At 44.7% G+C, this 18,000-nt stretch overlaps 1 protein-coding gene across 1 annotated transcript in view; it reads right to left on the reverse strand.

Annotated features, from left to right (window-relative positions):
• ATP8B4 (ATPase phospholipid transporting 8B4 (putative)) overlaps window positions 1-18,000 on the reverse strand; it is a 155,913-nt gene that overhangs the window by 93,063 nt on the left and 44,850 nt on the right. The window contains exon 5 of the mRNA XM_073303976.1: window positions 14,433-14,494. Coding sequence (XP_073160077.1) covers window positions 14,433-14,494 — 62 coding nt within the window. The remainder of the gene's footprint in view (window positions 1-14,432; window positions 14,495-18,000) is intronic.

Genomic DNA, 18,000 nt, shown 5'->3' on the forward strand with positions numbered 1-18,000 from the left:
CCTGCCCCGAGCTGGGCTGTGGCAGTTAAAGTGGTAGGGCCACAAACTGGGTGGCCCCTCCAGATTCATGGCCTACATAATCTTGCGCAGCAAGAGAAATCTCAGACACAGAGAGTCACGGATAAAATGAAAAATCACTCTGTGACATTTTTATCACTGTGACAAACCTGCAGTGCTATCCATGACTCTTTGCTATTTGAAGGATTAATGTTCTATTTTAAAAAATAATGTACTTCACAAGTAGTTCTTGGTGATGCCACATCTTGCCCAGTCATTTGGTCAAAAGAAGCATTATTTGGACCTGAGCCTGGGCATAGACTCCTTCTGTACTTGGTGTCCAATGCAAAAAACAAAACTGTAATGCAAGAGACAGAAATGGTTGAAAATGTTATTTTGCAACAAAGAAAACACAGATCCCATTGCCTTCATAGGGCATCCTATCAGCACTTTGCAGGAGTGAGCTCTTTGTGCATAATAATCTACAGTATATATTGATAAACCTTAATTCAGAACATTGTAGTGTTCTGATATAAATATAATAATATAAATTTATCCTACTGATAGCCTGTTCCTTTCATGAAGTAACAATTTGGCAGTGAGAAACATAACTGACTTTCACACCAAAGAAAGAACATTTTTGCTTCACTTCTAAAAACAAGTGTTAGAAGAGAGAGCAAATTCTCTCTGAAGAGCCTACATATATGCAAGGTTTCAGAGTAACAGCCGTGTTAGTCTGTATTCGCAAAAAGAAAAGGAGGACTTGTGGCACCTTAGAGACTAACCAATTTATTTGAGCATAAGCTTTCGTGAGCTGTAGCTGTAGCTCATGAAAGCTTATGCTCAAATAAATTGGTTAGTCTCTAAGGTGCCACAAGTCCTCCTTTTCTTTTTACATATATGCAAAAACACCTCTCTGCATGAACAGGACCACTTGGGCAAAGGAACTGCTGTTGCAGATGGAAAACTATCCTCATAATTTACTATATAAGGGCAAATGGGTCCAGTCACTTGGTGTTCTTAGATTTCCAAACTATTTAATAATACAATCTGTTGTTAATGAAAAAGTGACAGTGCTGCCAGTTTGTCAAATCTCCTGGGAGAGCTGTTTGTAGAACATGTCTTCTCAAAGGAAAAAAGTACAAGAATAGAGATTGTCTGTAATGCTCTTCCCATTAAGGATCCTATTTATTCAAATTTTACTTTTATGATACATAGGATATAATTGCAATTATGACAACATAAAAAATTCAGAAATGACAGGACTGCTTTTCATTATTGCTCTTTGTGTGACTTACATGTGTCAGTAATGAAAGCAGCATGATATTTACTATGGCATGTGATGCAAGGACATGTTAAAGAGGAGATTTGAATGGGAATCTTTTGTGGCAGCACCTATCTATTCACAAAATCTTTATGTTAGAGATAAGTATAAACTTTCTATATAGCAGTCTGAAGATGCCAAGACTGGTGAGTTCTCACCTTACACTACACTCACTGCATACATTGATGAATATTATGTGTAAGCAGAGTCAAGATGAGCTCTACCCTGACATCTGGTGGCGAGTCATGGCGGGTTGTGGAAAAGAACTTCAGGGGCTGATCTCATTTGCTTAGGCACACCCACCCCACCTAGATGGTCACTTTGGCTGTTGTAGGAGCCCCAGTTTCTCTGTTATTGGGGCAGGAATAAACTGTTATTATCCTGATTATGTGAATCAAGGACAGTGGAACTGTACTTGGCCTTTTGTTATATGGAGGGACTCGCCATCAACTAAGCAGCACTCGTTAGGCAAGGGTCATGGGTTCCAAAACCCAGTGAATGGAGAGAGGCTGAGGATAGGTATTAATGCCTGGTGGTATGGGTCCCTGGTGAAGGTCCTACATGCTAATTGCATCTTCTCCTTTCTCCACTGTGGAATATTGGATCTAGTTTTGATTCCAATAGGAGTCTAGTTACAGACTGTGAAGCTGAATTCACTTTGGGCCAATGGTGCACCAGCACTGGGGCTCCCCTACTACAGGCTGAAATCACTGAGCGTTGTGTTAAGTAGTGGGGGGGGCCCAAAGCTATATTGCAGAGCAGTTCGTGGGACACCTGGAGCAGTTCATGGGACGGCTGGTGGAGCAGAGCGGAGCAGTTTGCGAGACTGCTGGAGCAGCTCACGGGATGGTTGGTGGAGCGGAGCAGCTGCCAGAGCATAGCGATTTGTGGGATGGCTGGTGGAGCAGAGCAGAGCTGAGCCCCATGGAGAGGTGGGGCAATTGGCTTCGGACCACGTAAGGTGCCCCTTAACCCCCCCATTTCCACCCAGGTTGGGAGGTAAAACTCTGCAGATAAACTTTTGAACTCTGGGGCTGCACTGACCAAGGACAGAGACTTTTGGGTTGTTGGACTTTTGGGACTTTGGGTGACTTTTGGGTTGCTGGACGCAAGAACCAAAGGCCCAATTTGCTTGGGGTGGGTTTTTGCTCATGGGTTGTGTTATGAATCCTACTGGTGGTATTTCCCCAACATAATGCCACATTGTTTCTCTCTGTTATTAAAAGGCTTCTGCTACACTCAGACTCTGTGCTTGCAAGAGGGGAAGTATTGCCTCTTGGAGGAGCCCAGCGGAGGTGGTATATATTTGTCCCAGGTCACTGGGTGGGGGCTCGAGCCGGTTTTGCACTGTGTTATTGGAATGGAACCCCTAGATACTGAACCCGGCCCTTGCTGCTGGCAACTCTGATGGGCAGAAGGGTTACATATGCATGGCACATATGCTACATGAGTGGAGGAGGGCCAGCGGGAAGAGGTCACAGAGGAGAAGAGAAGCTGAAAAATGCTGTGCACTTGTCCACAAAAATGCTGTCAAACTGTCCACAATTAAGCACAATTATGCTGTCAAACTGTCCACAAGTAATTTAGTGGCCAAATTTTATCCTGTTCTAGAAATAGTGTAATCTAAAAAGTAACTACAAATTGTCAGGGCCAAATTCTGCATTCCAGTGCATGTGCTTTGCTCCTATAATTCTATTGTTTAATTTAAAAACCATGGTTTCAGCTACAAGAAACTGAAAGGCAAAATATGTGGCTGGTTTTTGTTTGTTTCTAAACAGAAACCTATTAAATGTCTTCGCTATATTGTTTAGAAAATGGGGCTTTTGAACCACACAGAATTATGATATGTCTTGGCTAGAAAGGTAAAATGACAGTTAGCTGTTTTTTCCACAAGCCAAACACTGAATTAATAGGATCTTGGCCCTTAGAGGTTTAATCTAAAGAGACCTTTTCTATTTAAAAAATGTATACCTCAGCAAAAAGAAAAGACTTCCAAAACATATTTTTATTTACTGGATTTTTAAAGTACACTTTAACACTTAATTGCACTGGAAATCCAGTGAGAAGCCTGGGCAGCTGAAAAAGGATGGGTGAAGTATCCCTAGAGCTGAGATAATTGCTGCATTCTGCACCAGTGTTAGTTTCCGAGAGGTCCCTAATTAGAGCAGACTGCAGTATTCCAGTTTAGAAATGACAAAAGGAGGGATTTCTGTGTATGACAAAACTTGGCATGTGAAGCAGGGAAAGATATTAGGAACGGAGTATTCAGCCAACTGAAAAGGCTAGCTTCTGACAGCTTTTGGTTCCCAACCTTAGTCCCCCAGATGAGGTCTCACCAGTGCCTTGTATAACGGTACTAACACCTCCTTATCTCTACTGGAAATACCTTGCCTGATGCATCCCAAGACCGCATTAGCTTTTTTCACAGCCATATCACATTGGCAGCTCCTGTGATCAACCAATACTCCGAGGTCCCTCTCTCTATTGGCAATACCTCCCAGTTTCGTGTCATCTACAAACTTTATTAGGTTTCAGAGGAACAGCCGTGTTAGTCTGTATTCGCAAAAAGAAAAGGAGTACTTGTGGCACCTTAGAGACTAACCAATTTATTTGAGCATGAGCTTTCGTGAGCTACAGCTCACTTCATCAGATGTTTACCGTGGAAACTGCAGCAGACTTTATATACACACAGAAATCATGAAACAATACCTCCTCCCACCCCACTGTCCTGCTGGTAATAGCTTATCTAAAGTGATCAACAGGTGGGCCATTTCCAGCACAAATCCAGGTTTTCTCACCCTCCACCCCCCCACACAAATTCACTCTCCTGCTGGTGCTAGCCCATCCAAAGTGACAACTCTTTACATAATCAAGTCGGGCTATTTCCTGCATAGATCAAGGTTTTCTCTTTATTAGCACATTCCCACTTTTTGTGCCAAGGTCAGTAATAAAAAGATTAAATAAGATTGGTCCCAAAACCAGTCCCTGAGGAATTCCACTAGTAACCTCCTTCCAGCCTGACAGTTCGCTTTTCAGTATGACCCATTGTAGTCTCCCCTTTAACCAGTTCCTTATCCACCTTTCAGTTATCATACTGATCCCCATCTTTTCCAAATTAGCTAATAATTCCCCATGTGGAACCGTATCAAATGCCTTACTGAAATCAAGGTAAATTAGATCCACTGCATCTCCTTTGTCGAAAAAATCTGTTACCTTCTCAAAGAAGGAGATCAGGTTGATTTGGCACAATCTACCTTTTGTAAAATCATGTTGTACTTTGTCCCAATTACCACTGACCTCAATGTCCTTAACTTTTTTCTCCTTCAAAAATTTTTCCAAGACCTTGCATACTACAGAAGTCAAACTAACAGGCCTGTAGTTACCCAGATCACTTTTTTTTCCTTTCTTAAAAATAGGAATTATGTTAATATTTACCTACAAAAAATTATGTTAAAAGACTGTTATGATTGCAAAGTCAACCACTAACAGTTGAGTTGTGTTACACAAAATCTTTGTGTTATATAGTGAGCAAACAGATAAGTTGTAAGTTTTAGCAGGGACTGAGGGGCAGCTGCAAGCAGCACACAAGGAGGAGTGGATGAAACAAGTTGGTTTTGAGAGGGGATTAGAAGGAAGAGAGTGAGGACACTTCGGATGAAATCCTGGCCTCTTTAAGGTCTAGGGCAAAATTCTCATGACTTCGGTAGGGCCAGGATTTCATTGGCGGTGACCAGGAAGAGGGATATCGTTCCAAACATAAGAAACAGCATGAAAGGGGGTACTAAGATGAGAATGGGATGAACAGATGAATGGAGCGACACAGAGAGAAGAATGTGCAAGGTGCAATGGGAGGCAACAGGTGATGGATAGGCTAGGAAGAACTTTAAGAATGAGAAGGCGTTTGAATTCTATGTGGAAAAAGAGGGGGTGGTAAAGATACCTGGCAGGAGAGTGACACTGCACTATAATTACTTTGATCGCTTTCATAGTTATTATTGTTGCCCCTTTTTGACCTAAGCAGCCAGTCAAAGTTCAGGGCCCTAGGTATATTCCTGCTGGATGTAGAAATTGATGGAGTCTGTGACTTTCTTTGAGGAAATCTTGTTTATTTACAGAGATAAATTCTGTTCTATCTGTTCTCAGTTGCTGTGTGTTCCACCTTCCCTCACTCCCCCAAAACCCTACCCAAACCACTATGCCACAAAATGCCTCCAGCCCCTCACTCCAAAATCTCCTAGTGGGTTCACAACCTCTTTTGCTTAGACAGGAGTTTGTGATGGACTTCTCCTTATAGTTATGATAACTGAAAGATATGTTCCCACCTGTCAGTCTCAGCGAGGTTTTAATTTGACCTGTAACAAGGTTTCACCCTGCTCATAACATGGTTATTAATTATTTGTATTGTCCCATTGGCACCCTGGAGCCCCAGTCATGGACCAAGACCCCACTGTGCTAGACGGCTGTTCATACACGGAATAAAAAGATGGTCCCTGTCCCAAAGAGTTTAAAAGATATGTACTGATGTTCTCCTGTTTGAAGAAATGAGGATTAGAATGCTGCCCCTATGGTTCCTGACCCCCACCTCTTTCTGTGTGTGAGAGAGAGATTAAACCTCAAAACCAAACACCTCATTCATCATTTTTCAAATAATAAAAGGAAAATTTAAACAAAAATTCAAAATTTTTCCTTGCAGTTCAGAGGAACTGAAAACAGATGGAACTCTAAAAAAAACCTATTTCCTCTGCAATGACAAATCATGAAAACTATGTTCAGTTCAATATCTTTATCAATGATTTAGATAATGGCATACAGAGTACACTAATAAAGTTTGCGAATTGATACCAAGCTGAAAGGGGTTGCAAGTGGTCTGGAGGATAAGTTTAAAATTCAAAACAATCTGGACAAACTGGAGAAATGATCCAAAGTAAATAGGATGAAACTCAATAAGGACAAATGCAAAGTACTCCATTTAGGAAGGAACAATCAGTTGCACACATACAAAATGGGAAATGACTGCCTAGGAAGGAGTACTGTGGAAAGGGATCTGGGGGTTATAGTGGACCACAAGCAAAATATGATTCAACAGTGTAATGCTGTTACAAAAAAAGCAAACATCATTCTGGGATGTATTAGCAGGAGTGTTGCAAGCAAGACACGAGAAGTAATTCTTCCGCTCTACTCCAAACTGATTAGGCCTCATCTGGAGTATTGTGTCCAGTTCTGGGCACCACATTTCAAGAAGGATGTGGACAAATTGGAGAGAGTCCAAAGAAGAGCAACAAAAATGATTAAAGGTCTAGAAAATATGACCTACAAGGGAAGATTGAAAAAACTGGGTTTGTTTAGTCTGGAAAAGGGAAGACTGAGAGGGGACATAACAGTTTTCAAGTATATAAAAGGTTGTTACAAGGAGGAGGAAGAAAAATTGTTTTTCTTAACCTCTAAGGATAGGACAAGAAGCAATGGGCTTAAATTGCAGCAAGGGAGGTTTAGGTTGGACACTAGAAAAAACTTTCTAGCTGTCAGGGCGGTTAAGCACTGGAATAAATTGCCTAGGGAGATTATGGAATCTCTATCACTGGAGATTTTTAAGAGCAGGTTAGACAAACACCTGTCAGGAATGGTCTAGATAATTAATCCTGCACATATGCAGGGGACTGGACTAGATGACCTCTCAAGGTCCCTTCCAGTTCTATGATTCTAAAGAAACTTTGGGGCTCCTACATCCCATCAGCAGGGAGCCAACCTCTCTCCTATTCCTAGGCCCCTTTTAAGGCAGCTGAGGATGGGAGTTTGGGGCTCTTACATCTGAAACAGCGGGAGTCAACCCCCTCCTTTTATAGCCTCGTCCCCTTTCACTTCATATGAGGGAAGGGTGACTAGGACCTGGGTTGGGGATTGTGTGGATATGATTAAGGAAAGGATGATGATCTGCCTATACATTTTGTTGCCGAGTACTCACAGATATTTTAAGAGAATAAAGTTGCAACCTAATGAAACCACATCCACTGACTCCTGTCTTTATTCCAGAGCAGACAGACAATATACATACTGTTATAACAAGCTAAGTCAAAGATGAGAGAGGAAGCAATTGAGAAAAAACAACTATTATATAGTAATGACTGAAACAGTAAGTGAAAACTCCATAGTGAGCCTTGAAACCAAGCAGTGGATAGACTAACTGCTGACCTAGTACTCAGAAAAATCTAAAAGCACCTTCATGGAAATATCAACATCTTAAGAAATAATCTATGTCCATAAAATATATTGAAATCTTTGATGAAAGGTGTTATATAAGTCAAAGCATTTATAATCACAACCACAAAGTTTCCATAGTACAGTATTAGTTTTTTGTCACGACCTAATAAGTTCCAAGAAAGGATTAATCATAGAATCATAGAATATCAGGGTTGGAAGGGACCTCAGGAGGTCATCTAGTCCAACCCCCTGCTCAAAAGCAGGACCAATCCCCAATTAAATCATCCCAGCCAGGGCTTTGTCAAGCCTGACCTTAAAAACTTCTAAGGAACGAGATTCCACCACCTCCCTAGGCAACGCATTCCAGTGTTTCACCACCCTCCTAGTGAAAAAGTTTTTCCTAATATCCAACCTAAATCTCCCCCACTGCAACTTGAGACCATTACTCCTTCTCCTGTCCTCTTCTACCACTGAGAATAGTCTAGAACCATCCTCTCTGGAACCACCTCTCAGGTAGTTGAAAGCAGCTATCAAATCCCCCCTCATTCTTCTCTTCTCCAGACTAAACAATCCCAGTTCCCTCAGCCTCTCCTCATAAGTCATGTGTTCCAGACCCCTAATCATTTTTGTTGTCCTTCGCTGGACTCTTTCCAATTTATCCACATCCTTCTTGTAGTGTGGGGCCCAAAACTGGACACAGTACTCCAGATGAGGCCTCACCAATGTCGAATAGAGGGGGACGATCACGTCCCTCGATCTGCTCGCTATGCCCCTACTTATACATCCCAAAATGCCACTGGCCTTCTTGGCAACAAGGGCACACTGCTGACTCATATCCAGCTTCTCGTCCACTGTCATCCCTAGGTCCTTTTCTGCAGAACTGCTGCCTAGCCATTTGGTCCCTAGTCTGTAGCTGTGCATTGGGTTCTCCTGTCCTAAGTGCAGGACCCTGCACTTATCCTTATTGAACCTCATCAGATTTCTTTTGGCCCAATCCTCCAATTTGTCTAGGTCCCTCTGTATCCTATCCCTGCCCTCCAGCGTATCTACCACTCCTCCCAGTTTAGTATCATCTGCAAATTTGCTGAGAGTGCAATCCACACCATCCTCCAGATCATTTATGAAGATATTGAACAAAACCGGCCCCAGGACTGACCCCTGGGGCACTCCACTTGACACCGGCTGCCAACTAGACATGGAGCCATTGATCACTACCCGTTGAGCCCGACAATCTAGCCAACTTTCTACCCACCTTATAGTGCATTCATCCAGCCCGTACTTCCTTAACTTGCTGACAAGAATACTGTGGGAGACCGTGTCAAAAGCTTTGCTAAAGTCAAGAAACAATACATCCACTGCTTTCCCTTCATCCACAGAACCAGTAATCTCATCATAGAAGGCGATTAGATTAGTCAGGCATGACCTTCCCTTGGTGAATCCATGCTGACTGTTCCTGATCACTTTCCTCTCATGCAAGTGCTTCAGGATTGATTCTTTGAGGACCTGCTCCATGATTTTTCCAGGGACTGAAGTGAGGCTGACTGGCCTGTAGTTCCCAGGATCTTCCTTCTTCCCTTTTTTAAAGATTGGCACTACATTGTACATTGGCACTAATCATTGTACAAAGGGCCAGTAACACTGGCCATTATTAAGATTGCTGGACATTTCTCCTCATAAGACCCTATATATTCAGTTGCTTATAACTTTGCAAGATTTTAACCATTGGGGATGCAATTCTCCAAGCTGGGTGGCCTCAGGTTGAATGGTTTTGGAAAAATCTAGAAAACAATTCAGACATTCCCAAGAATGAAGCTAACATTATTTTTCAATGTTAAAGACCTGGAAATCTTTTTTTTTTCCTTTGGGTTTTTTTTTTTTTTTTGGCAAGCTCTAGTGTCCTAGTGCTTTGGAGCAGGGACTTGAAATTGGGCAGAGGGTTGGCCTTCGTGTCAGGGATGTGCCTTTTGCCATCCCCATGAAAAGCCACCCAAATTTGGCCAAGCTACAAACTTTTGAAAAATCACAGTTCACACATATCCAGAGACTAGCTACATCAGAGGTGGGCAAACTACGGCCCGCGGGCCACATCTGGTCCGCGGGACCTTCCTGCCCGACTCCTGAGCTTCTGGCCTGGGAGGCTAGCCCCCGGCCCCTCCCCTGCAGCCTCAGCTCACGGTGCCGCCGACACAAGGCTCTGGGCGGCAGGGCTGCGAGCTCTTGCCGGGCAGCGCAGCTGCAGAGCCACAGCCTGACCCGGTGCTCTGTGCTGCATGGTGGCGTGGACGGCTCTAGCCGGGCGGCGCGGCTGTAGCGCTGCCAGCCACCGGTGCTCCAAGCAGCACGGTAAGGGGGCAGGGAGCTGGGGGGGTTGGATAGAAGGCAGGGGAGTTCAGGGTGGTGGTCAGGGGTGTGGATAGGGGTCAGACCAGTCAGAGTGTGGGGAACAGGGGGGTTGAATGAGGGCAGGGGTCCCGGGGGGCAGTCAGGAAGGAGAAGGGGGGTTGGATGGGGCGGCGGAGGGCAGTCAGGGGCAGGGGTTCTGGGGGCGGTCAGGGAGAAGGGGTGCTTGGATGGGGCAGGGATCCTGGTGGGCAGCCAGGAATGAGAAGAGGGGTTGGATGAGGTGGCGGGGGGCAGTCAGGGGCTGGGCTCTGAAGGTGATCAGGGGACAGGGAGGGGTGAATGGGTAAGGGTCCTGGGGGGCCATCAGGGGACAGTGAACGGGGGGGTTGGATGGGGCAGGAGTCCCGGGGTGGCTGTCAGGGGGCGAGAAGCAGGGGGGTTGGATAGGGGGCGGGGGCCGGGCCACACCTGGCTATTTGGGGAGGCACAGCCTACCCTAACCAACCCTCCATACAATTTCAGAAACCTGATGTGGCCCTCAGGCCAAAAAGTTTGCCCACCCTTGTGCTAGATCTTAGCAACTCAAAAATCTCAGAAGAATTTGCCTTCAATGAGCTTGCTTGAGCCTCTTATAGCTCGTAGGGTGACCAGACTGCACAAGCACCATCTCCACAGCATGCTCCCTACAGCTCCTGACTACAGAAGCAAAGCCAGACTTTCCTTTTTATGGATGCTCCTGACTGATCTGGGCCAGGGTGGGGCTTGGCACTGGAAAGAAGAGCAGGGAGCCTCTCTCTCCTGTCCTTTCAATCGTGCCCCTGCTGGCACCCAAGCAGCATGGAGGAGGAAGCCATCTGATTCAAATGCAGAAGGGACAAGAGCTGGACATAAGGTGTTGCAGGAGAAGGCCTGTGGAGTAGGTGACTGGGCCAAGGAGCCTGGAAGGCAGAGCCTGTGACTGGAGGCTGGCAGGGGGTGGAGACTGGGACTGGCTGGGCAAGGAGACAAGGTCTGGGAGCTGGGAAAGGAAATGGGGGGCACTGGAAGTGGGAACCAATGGGGCAGCAGAAAGGAGGTAGGTGTGAGGGGAGACAGATCTGACAAGGGATGTACAGGGGGGAGAATTGGGGCTGACTGGGCAAAGACAATGGGACAAGGAACCATGGTAGGTGAGGACATCGAGATTGGATGAGAGGAAGACTAGTGCTGGAATCCAGTTGGAACGGGAATGTGGGCAGTGGAAGCGGCAACTGGAGTTCAGGGGGAGATAAAAGAGAGAGATAGGGAGGGAACAGCGAATGGCTGGATAAGGAGAGGGAACAGGGAATGGCTGGATAAGAAGACCAGAAAGGGAGAAACTGGGACTCAGACAGGAGATACTGGGAAGTGAACACTAGGGCTTTCAGTTCCTAGGCAGTGGCTGGGCAAGGAGATTGGGATTAATATCAAAAGCCATTGAAGTGGAGACTGGGACTGACTAGGTGAAGACAATGTCACTGGAACAGGAGTCAGTAGTGAGGTAGAGGCAGGAAAGGGACTGAGACAGATTGGAGGGGACAGAACAGAAGGAATCGAACTTGGGAGGAAATTGCCAGAAGTGTCTGTTGCACCTAGAGCACACTGTCCTGAAATGGAACCCAAGATTCCTGAGTTTCCTCTGCTGTCAGCAAATATCTGTGAAATCCATTGACAAAGTGTCCCATCCCCCTCAAGAGCTGGTCCACATAAACAATAATCTACTACTACTATCAGTTACTCCATAACCTCAAATGGCAGAATCTTTGCCATGGTTCCAAACCTGCTGATGAACCACGTGTGTATCAATATGATGCCACATGATGGAATTTCTTTTTTTTTTCAGTTTGATTTTAAAAACCTAAGCTATTGCATATGGTGACCGGGCTGACCTTACCATTGGTACTGCCTAGGGATTAGGTCCCTGGATTTCAACTCTTCCCCCATCTCTAGCGTCTCCTGCTGGTGGTCACTCTGGTAGATAGTAACTCAGCCCTCTTGCCAGGTCACCACAGAAGTCTACCTCTTTCCAGGGTTATGGAGTCCAATAAATTATAGTAGTCCAGTGTCCCCCAAAAAGGACTTTCCAGCCCAACTCCAGGCCCCCAAAGGCCTCACACCCTTACTTCAGGGCTTACAATGCCTATGTCGCCCTCATCACAAGGAGGGAAGGGGTAATGCCATCCTTGCTGCTGCCTGGCTTGTAGGGGAGCCCAGGCTCTGACTGGCAGCAATATCAAGGACCCAGAAGTGCTCTGAGGCTGCCTCCCTGGCCACTTACTACCACTTACTTTTCCAGTCCAGGATGTGGCCACAGTCTCACCAAAAAAAACATGGAGTGAAGGGTTCCTTAATCCTTAAGAACAAGCTACTACCTCTTCTGGGGCCTGGGGGAGTTGCCACTTGACCTCGCTCCCCTTTCCTGCAGCAAGGACTCCAACTCTACATTTAACTCAAGCACTCAAAAGTTAAAAATGTCAGAATTAAGGTTGCCTGAGCCACTTTAATTTGGACCCCTTACTCACACGTATTATGATACTGTCTTTAATTATGTGATCACATATTATTTTTGTCACAGGAACCCTGCCTCATTCAGTGCACAAGATGGACCTGCTTTGGGGATGAATCAGGGTGGTGGAGTAAGAGACGGCTGTCTATATGATCACTGCCTCCTATGTTGAAGAAGTTGGAACAAGTGTAGTGAACGAGGCAGGGGACTGCAGGAGGAGAAAGGATGGTCTCATGGTTAAGGAAGTTGAATTCTGCCCTGGATAACTGGATTCTATATTGGTCTCCACCACAGGGTTCCCATTTCAGGCTAGCTAAAACAAAACTTTTCACACGGAGTCACTAATTGTGTGTTCCTCATTTTATGGGTGTCTGACTTGAGTCCCTTGGTCTGATTTGCAGAAGTGCTGAGTACTCACAGCTGAAGTCAATGTCTCTGAACATATAACATGCTACATAATGCTAAGTACTCTGAAAAATCAAGTCCTAGGCATCTCAAATTGTGCACCCAAAATTAGTGGATACTTTTACTTTCATCTCTCTGTGACTCAGTTTACCATCTGTAAATGGAGATAATGCCCACTTGGGAAACATAAATTCATTAATATTTGTGAAGCACTCATATACTGTATTGATGTGCATCATAGAAAAACCTATGAAGAAATTAATAATTCTGTCTTCAAAGCAGGGTTTGAATAGCGCGCAGTAAATAACGGATGGAATCACACATTGAACAATGAGGAGAAAACAAAATATTGAACAGCTGCTTATTAAGTGAGCACCATCTATCCTGTGCACTGAATGAGGAAGAAAAAAATAGTATGTGATCATGTAATTAAAGACTGTATCATATGCATATACAGAAGGGGGCGAATTAAGGTTGCATGAGCAACCTTAATTCTGGCATTTCCTAAATTTTGAGTACTTAACCTTGGAACTGTGCAGGATCGGGCTAGATGGCTACAGGAGCGTAACAGAAGGCAGATATATTAGCCCCAGGCTAAGTAGGTCCCTTTTCCCTGGGTAAGGTAACAGGGAAGTTTCCAGAACAAACAGGAAGCTTCTGGAGACAATTAAGACAGGCTGATTAGAACACCTGCAGCCAATCAAGAAGCTGCTAGAATCAATTAAGGAAGGCTAATCAGGGCACCTGGGTTTTAAAAAGGAGCTCACTTCAGTTTGTGGTGTGCGTGTGAGGAGCTGGGAGCAAGAGGCACTAGGAGCTGAGAGTGAGAATGCGGACTGTTGGAGGACTGAGGAGTACAAGCATTATCAGACACCAGGAGGAAGGTCCTATCGTGAGGATAAAGAAGGTGTTGGGAGGAAGCCATGGGGAAGTAGCCCAGGGAGTTGTAGCTGTCGCACAGCTGTTCCAGGAGACACTCTAGACAGCTGCATTCCACAGGGCCCTGGGCTGGAACCCGGAGTAGAGGATGGGCCCGGGTTCCCCCCAAATCCTTCCAACTCCTGGTCAGACACAGGAGGAGTCGACCTGGACTGTGGGTTCAGAAAAATGGCCAAGCTCGGGGCTGCCGTGGAGCTCCAAGGCGAGCAAATCCGCCAATAAGCACAAGACCCACCAAGGTAGAGCAGGAACTTTGTCACAAAACCTTAATAATGTTCTTCTAATATAGTTTTTTGTGTTTAATAGGATTAAAGTCAATGTACTAGACTGTTCATGTGAATCTTTAAAAGGAAATTTTAAAAGTAGTTTGAGACAACAGAAGTACAATGAGCAAAATTAAAATGAAACTAAAAAAATAAGAGTTAAAGAATTTCTACGGTCCCAAATTCTTCTATCATTCTAGACAACCAAATCTAATTAAAATCAGCAGGAATATGGATTATGAGAAAGAGTGAATCTTAAAACTGGATCAAACCAAGAAATTCCTCAGTGAAATCTCTGTTATCTTACAGGAAAAAAAATTTTTGATGGTTCAATTGCATAGCCCTATAGCTTGAAAATGCAAAAGAATTGTGATTGAATATTGGTGAGATAATCTAAAAGTTAAAAATAAATCTACCATCTTTAAAATCTGTTTCTTACCTGCCATCAATGAGTACTTCAGCCTGTCGATTGTTCACCTGGTTATCACTCTTATGGCGAAACTGCAATATTAATGACACAAAAATACTAGTTAGTTTTTTGTGATCCAAAGTGAACATAAGGACCTGATCAAACAAGGAACTTAAGTATACAGATAACTTTAAGCAAGCAAGCAGTCTCTGTGAGTGAAATCCATTGACTTCAATGGGACCAGAATGTCACACATTGATTTTACATAATTTTCATGACATAAAAAATATTTTAATAAACTCTTTGTTTTTAAAAATGAATTGGTAAACACTAAAGTATTCATTTGCCCCACAATAATTTAATTAACACATGCAATATTCTATGCATTTAATATAAAAATTAGCAAGCCATTGCCTGTAAAAGTATTTATTGACTGTTGCTAACTAAATAAGTATACATTAAATCATAGACATTACAGATCGAAAATTGCTCTCCTCATCCATAACATTGCCAATGAAAAACAAGTTTTTTACTGCTTTGTCCAGTCCAGTTTTATGTGCCCAGAGAAAGGCTTCCTCTGCCTTTCTTTAGTAAACTATCCCACAGCCTAAAAGACACACTTTCACTGGAAGAACTTTTTATAAATAACTTTTCCTTTATATTCTACAAAATAATTCTTCTCTCATTTTCATGTCAATATTCCAAATTATGCCACCGATACCATTCTAAATAATTCCTCTCCATTCTTGGTGTCCTTATAAATATTTATGAATTATTATGTACCATTCCCACTTAATAGTTGCTCAACTCGTTTTACATATTTAGCTCATATAATCTTTCTTCATAAATCTATCCATTCAGCCTCAGCTATTTTTGTTGCTCTTTTTCCAACTCTCTGAAATTTATCTACATCTTTCCAAGAGGTAACCAAACACTGAGAACAGTGTTTCTGGTGCACTGTTACAAGACCCACTAGAAAAGTACTATCATGTCCTGGCACTACGATCCCTAGCCCAAAATTGCTTTGGATATTTTTTTCCCGTATTTTGTTTTAAACTCATAGCTAATACCATGTCCACTCTTCCTTCTTACATAAGTCCTTTTTGGAATTAATATTTTCCAGGTATCTCCTTCCCCACTGAACATAAGTATTTTGGATAATTTTTCTTTATTTATTCTAGTTTGCAATTTTCCCCACATTGGAGTTAATTTTGTTTTTTCCTATCTTTTTTCCTAGCCTCTCTGTTTTTTTGTATTATTTGTTTGCAACTCCTTCCAGTTTAGTATTAAACTGCATTTGCATTCATTAATATGCATTTTTAGTTCACTTCAAGTTGACTGATGGCAATGTTCAGTAAGACTAAATCTAACCCCAGTCCCATAGAAATCCATCTAAATATCTCCATCATCTCAATACACTGATGGTTATCCTTAGTGAATTGTTTGCAGTCCTTCAGCCAGTTCTCAGCCCATTTAAAAATCCAAAACATCCAGATAAATTTAATCTGGTGTATTTCCCTCATCCACATTAACATACTGCACTATGTCCCAAATTCAGCAACTTACTTAAACTCACGTCTAACATTAAGCACAAGGAGCCCATTTAAAAAAATGGTTACCTACCTCTTCATAACTGTTGTTCTTCAAGATGCGTTGCTCATGGACATTCCATTCTAGGGAACAGAACACATGCCATTTCCTGTTCTGGTGGGACACACAACAAGTCCACCTTGGGAGTTCCCCACTTCCGGAACATAATACTGACTACCTCGGGATGGAGCGACCACTCATGGCAAGACGAGGAAGTCCTGCTGAGGTGATCTGCCAAGATGTTCCTGGTTCCAGGCAAGTGAGTGACTATTAAATGAATGGCATGCCACACACAAAAATCCCAAAGGCAGAGAGCTTTTTGACAAAGGGCTGAAGACCTGGTACCTATTGATGTAATACAACGTGGCGGTATTGTCCATAAGGAGCTACACCACTTTACCCTTTAGGTGGGGCAAGAAAGCCTGGCAGGCCAGGCGAACAGCTCTGAGCTCCCTGACGTTGATCATCCCACAACCAGTGTCCCTGGGTGCTCAGCTCACCCAGGTGGGCTCCCCAGCCCAGGTCCGAAGCATCAGAGACTACGGTCAATGACGGGGACTCCCTCCAACACCGACCTGGGGTCCAACCCCCAATCCAGGGACAACCATATGTGGTCCGGCACCCTGACTACCTGGTCTAGGTCGTGCCTGTTGGGGATGTAGACTGACGTCAGCTACACTCGCAGAGGCCGGAGATGGAGCCGAGCATGGCTGATAATGTATGTACAAGCAGCCATGTGGCCCAACAGCCACAGGCAGGTTTGGGCTGTGGTGAGCGGGTTGTTCTTTACATGGGAGATCAAGTCTGACATGGCCTGAAAACGCGCTTCCAGAAGGAAGGCTCTGGCTCGCGTGGAGTCGAGACCCACCCCATGAATTCTATTCGCTGGACAGGTGATAAAGTGGATTTTTTCTCATTTATTAATAGGCCCCCGTCACAGCAGGTGACATGCACTAGATCAAGGCTCCTCTGTACTTGCTACCGAGACCTGTCCTTGATGAGCCAGTTGTTGAGATATTGGAAGACCTGGACCCCTTGATATCTCAGGCCACTAGCTCCATACACTTTGTGAACACCCTGAGGGCCAAAGGGCAACACCATGAATTGAAAATGGCATCTGCCCACTATGAAATGGAGGAAACATCTGTGACCTTGAGAGTGGCATTCTAATCTCCCGGATCCAGGGAGGGAATGATGGAGGCCAGGGAGACCATGCGAAATTTCAACTTTCTGAAAGACTTGTTGAGGCGACGCAGTTCCAGAATGGGTCTGAGTCCCTCTTTTGCTTTCAGAATTAGGAAGTAGCGGGAATAGAACCCTTTTCCCTTCATGTCCCAAAGGACCTGCTCCACCACCCCCACGCGTAGGAGGTTCTTGACCTCTTGGACAAGCAGTTGCTCGTGAGAAGGGTCCTCAAAGAGGGACGGAGAAGAAGAGGGGACGGAGGGAGGGGCAGCTGAAAATTGCAGGATACAGCCCCGAGAAACTATGTCCAGCACCCAGCAGCCCGAGGTGACCCATGACCAGGCCGAATGGTAGGGACAAAGGCGGTCAAACATAGAACAAGGTGGATCCAGGCGTTGCTCTCAAGTGCATCTTCAAAATGAGCACTTCTGATTCCCAGGATGCTTTGCCGGGCCGGGCTGCCCTTCTGTGCCAGAGAAATTCATCTTCCAGAGAGCACGGTGGGGTCATCGCCACCTGAGTCTGCCGGATGACCATCGCCACTGGAGACCAGTGCCTGGAGCAAGAGGATCGGTGCCGGTATTGAGGGGACCGGTGTCAGTGCCAGGGGGACCGGAGATGTGATGGGTAGCACTCTCCAGGGGCAGGCGACCAAGATCTGCACGGAGAGGTCGACCAGCAGAAGGGCAAATGGTGCCAGTAGTACAGACACCAGCACCTTCCTCTAGGCAATCCGTGTTGAGACAGGGGGACCGCGATTGTGGTGCCAGTGACCAAGGGCAGGGCCCAGATGATCTGGGCTGTGACTCTGGCAATCTGCGGT

Source organism: Lepidochelys kempii, chromosome 10 (genome assembly GCF_965140265.1).
Source record: "Lepidochelys kempii isolate rLepKem1 chromosome 10, rLepKem1.hap2, whole genome shotgun sequence".
Taxonomy (NCBI): Eukaryota; Metazoa; Chordata; order Testudines; family Cheloniidae; genus Lepidochelys; species Lepidochelys kempii.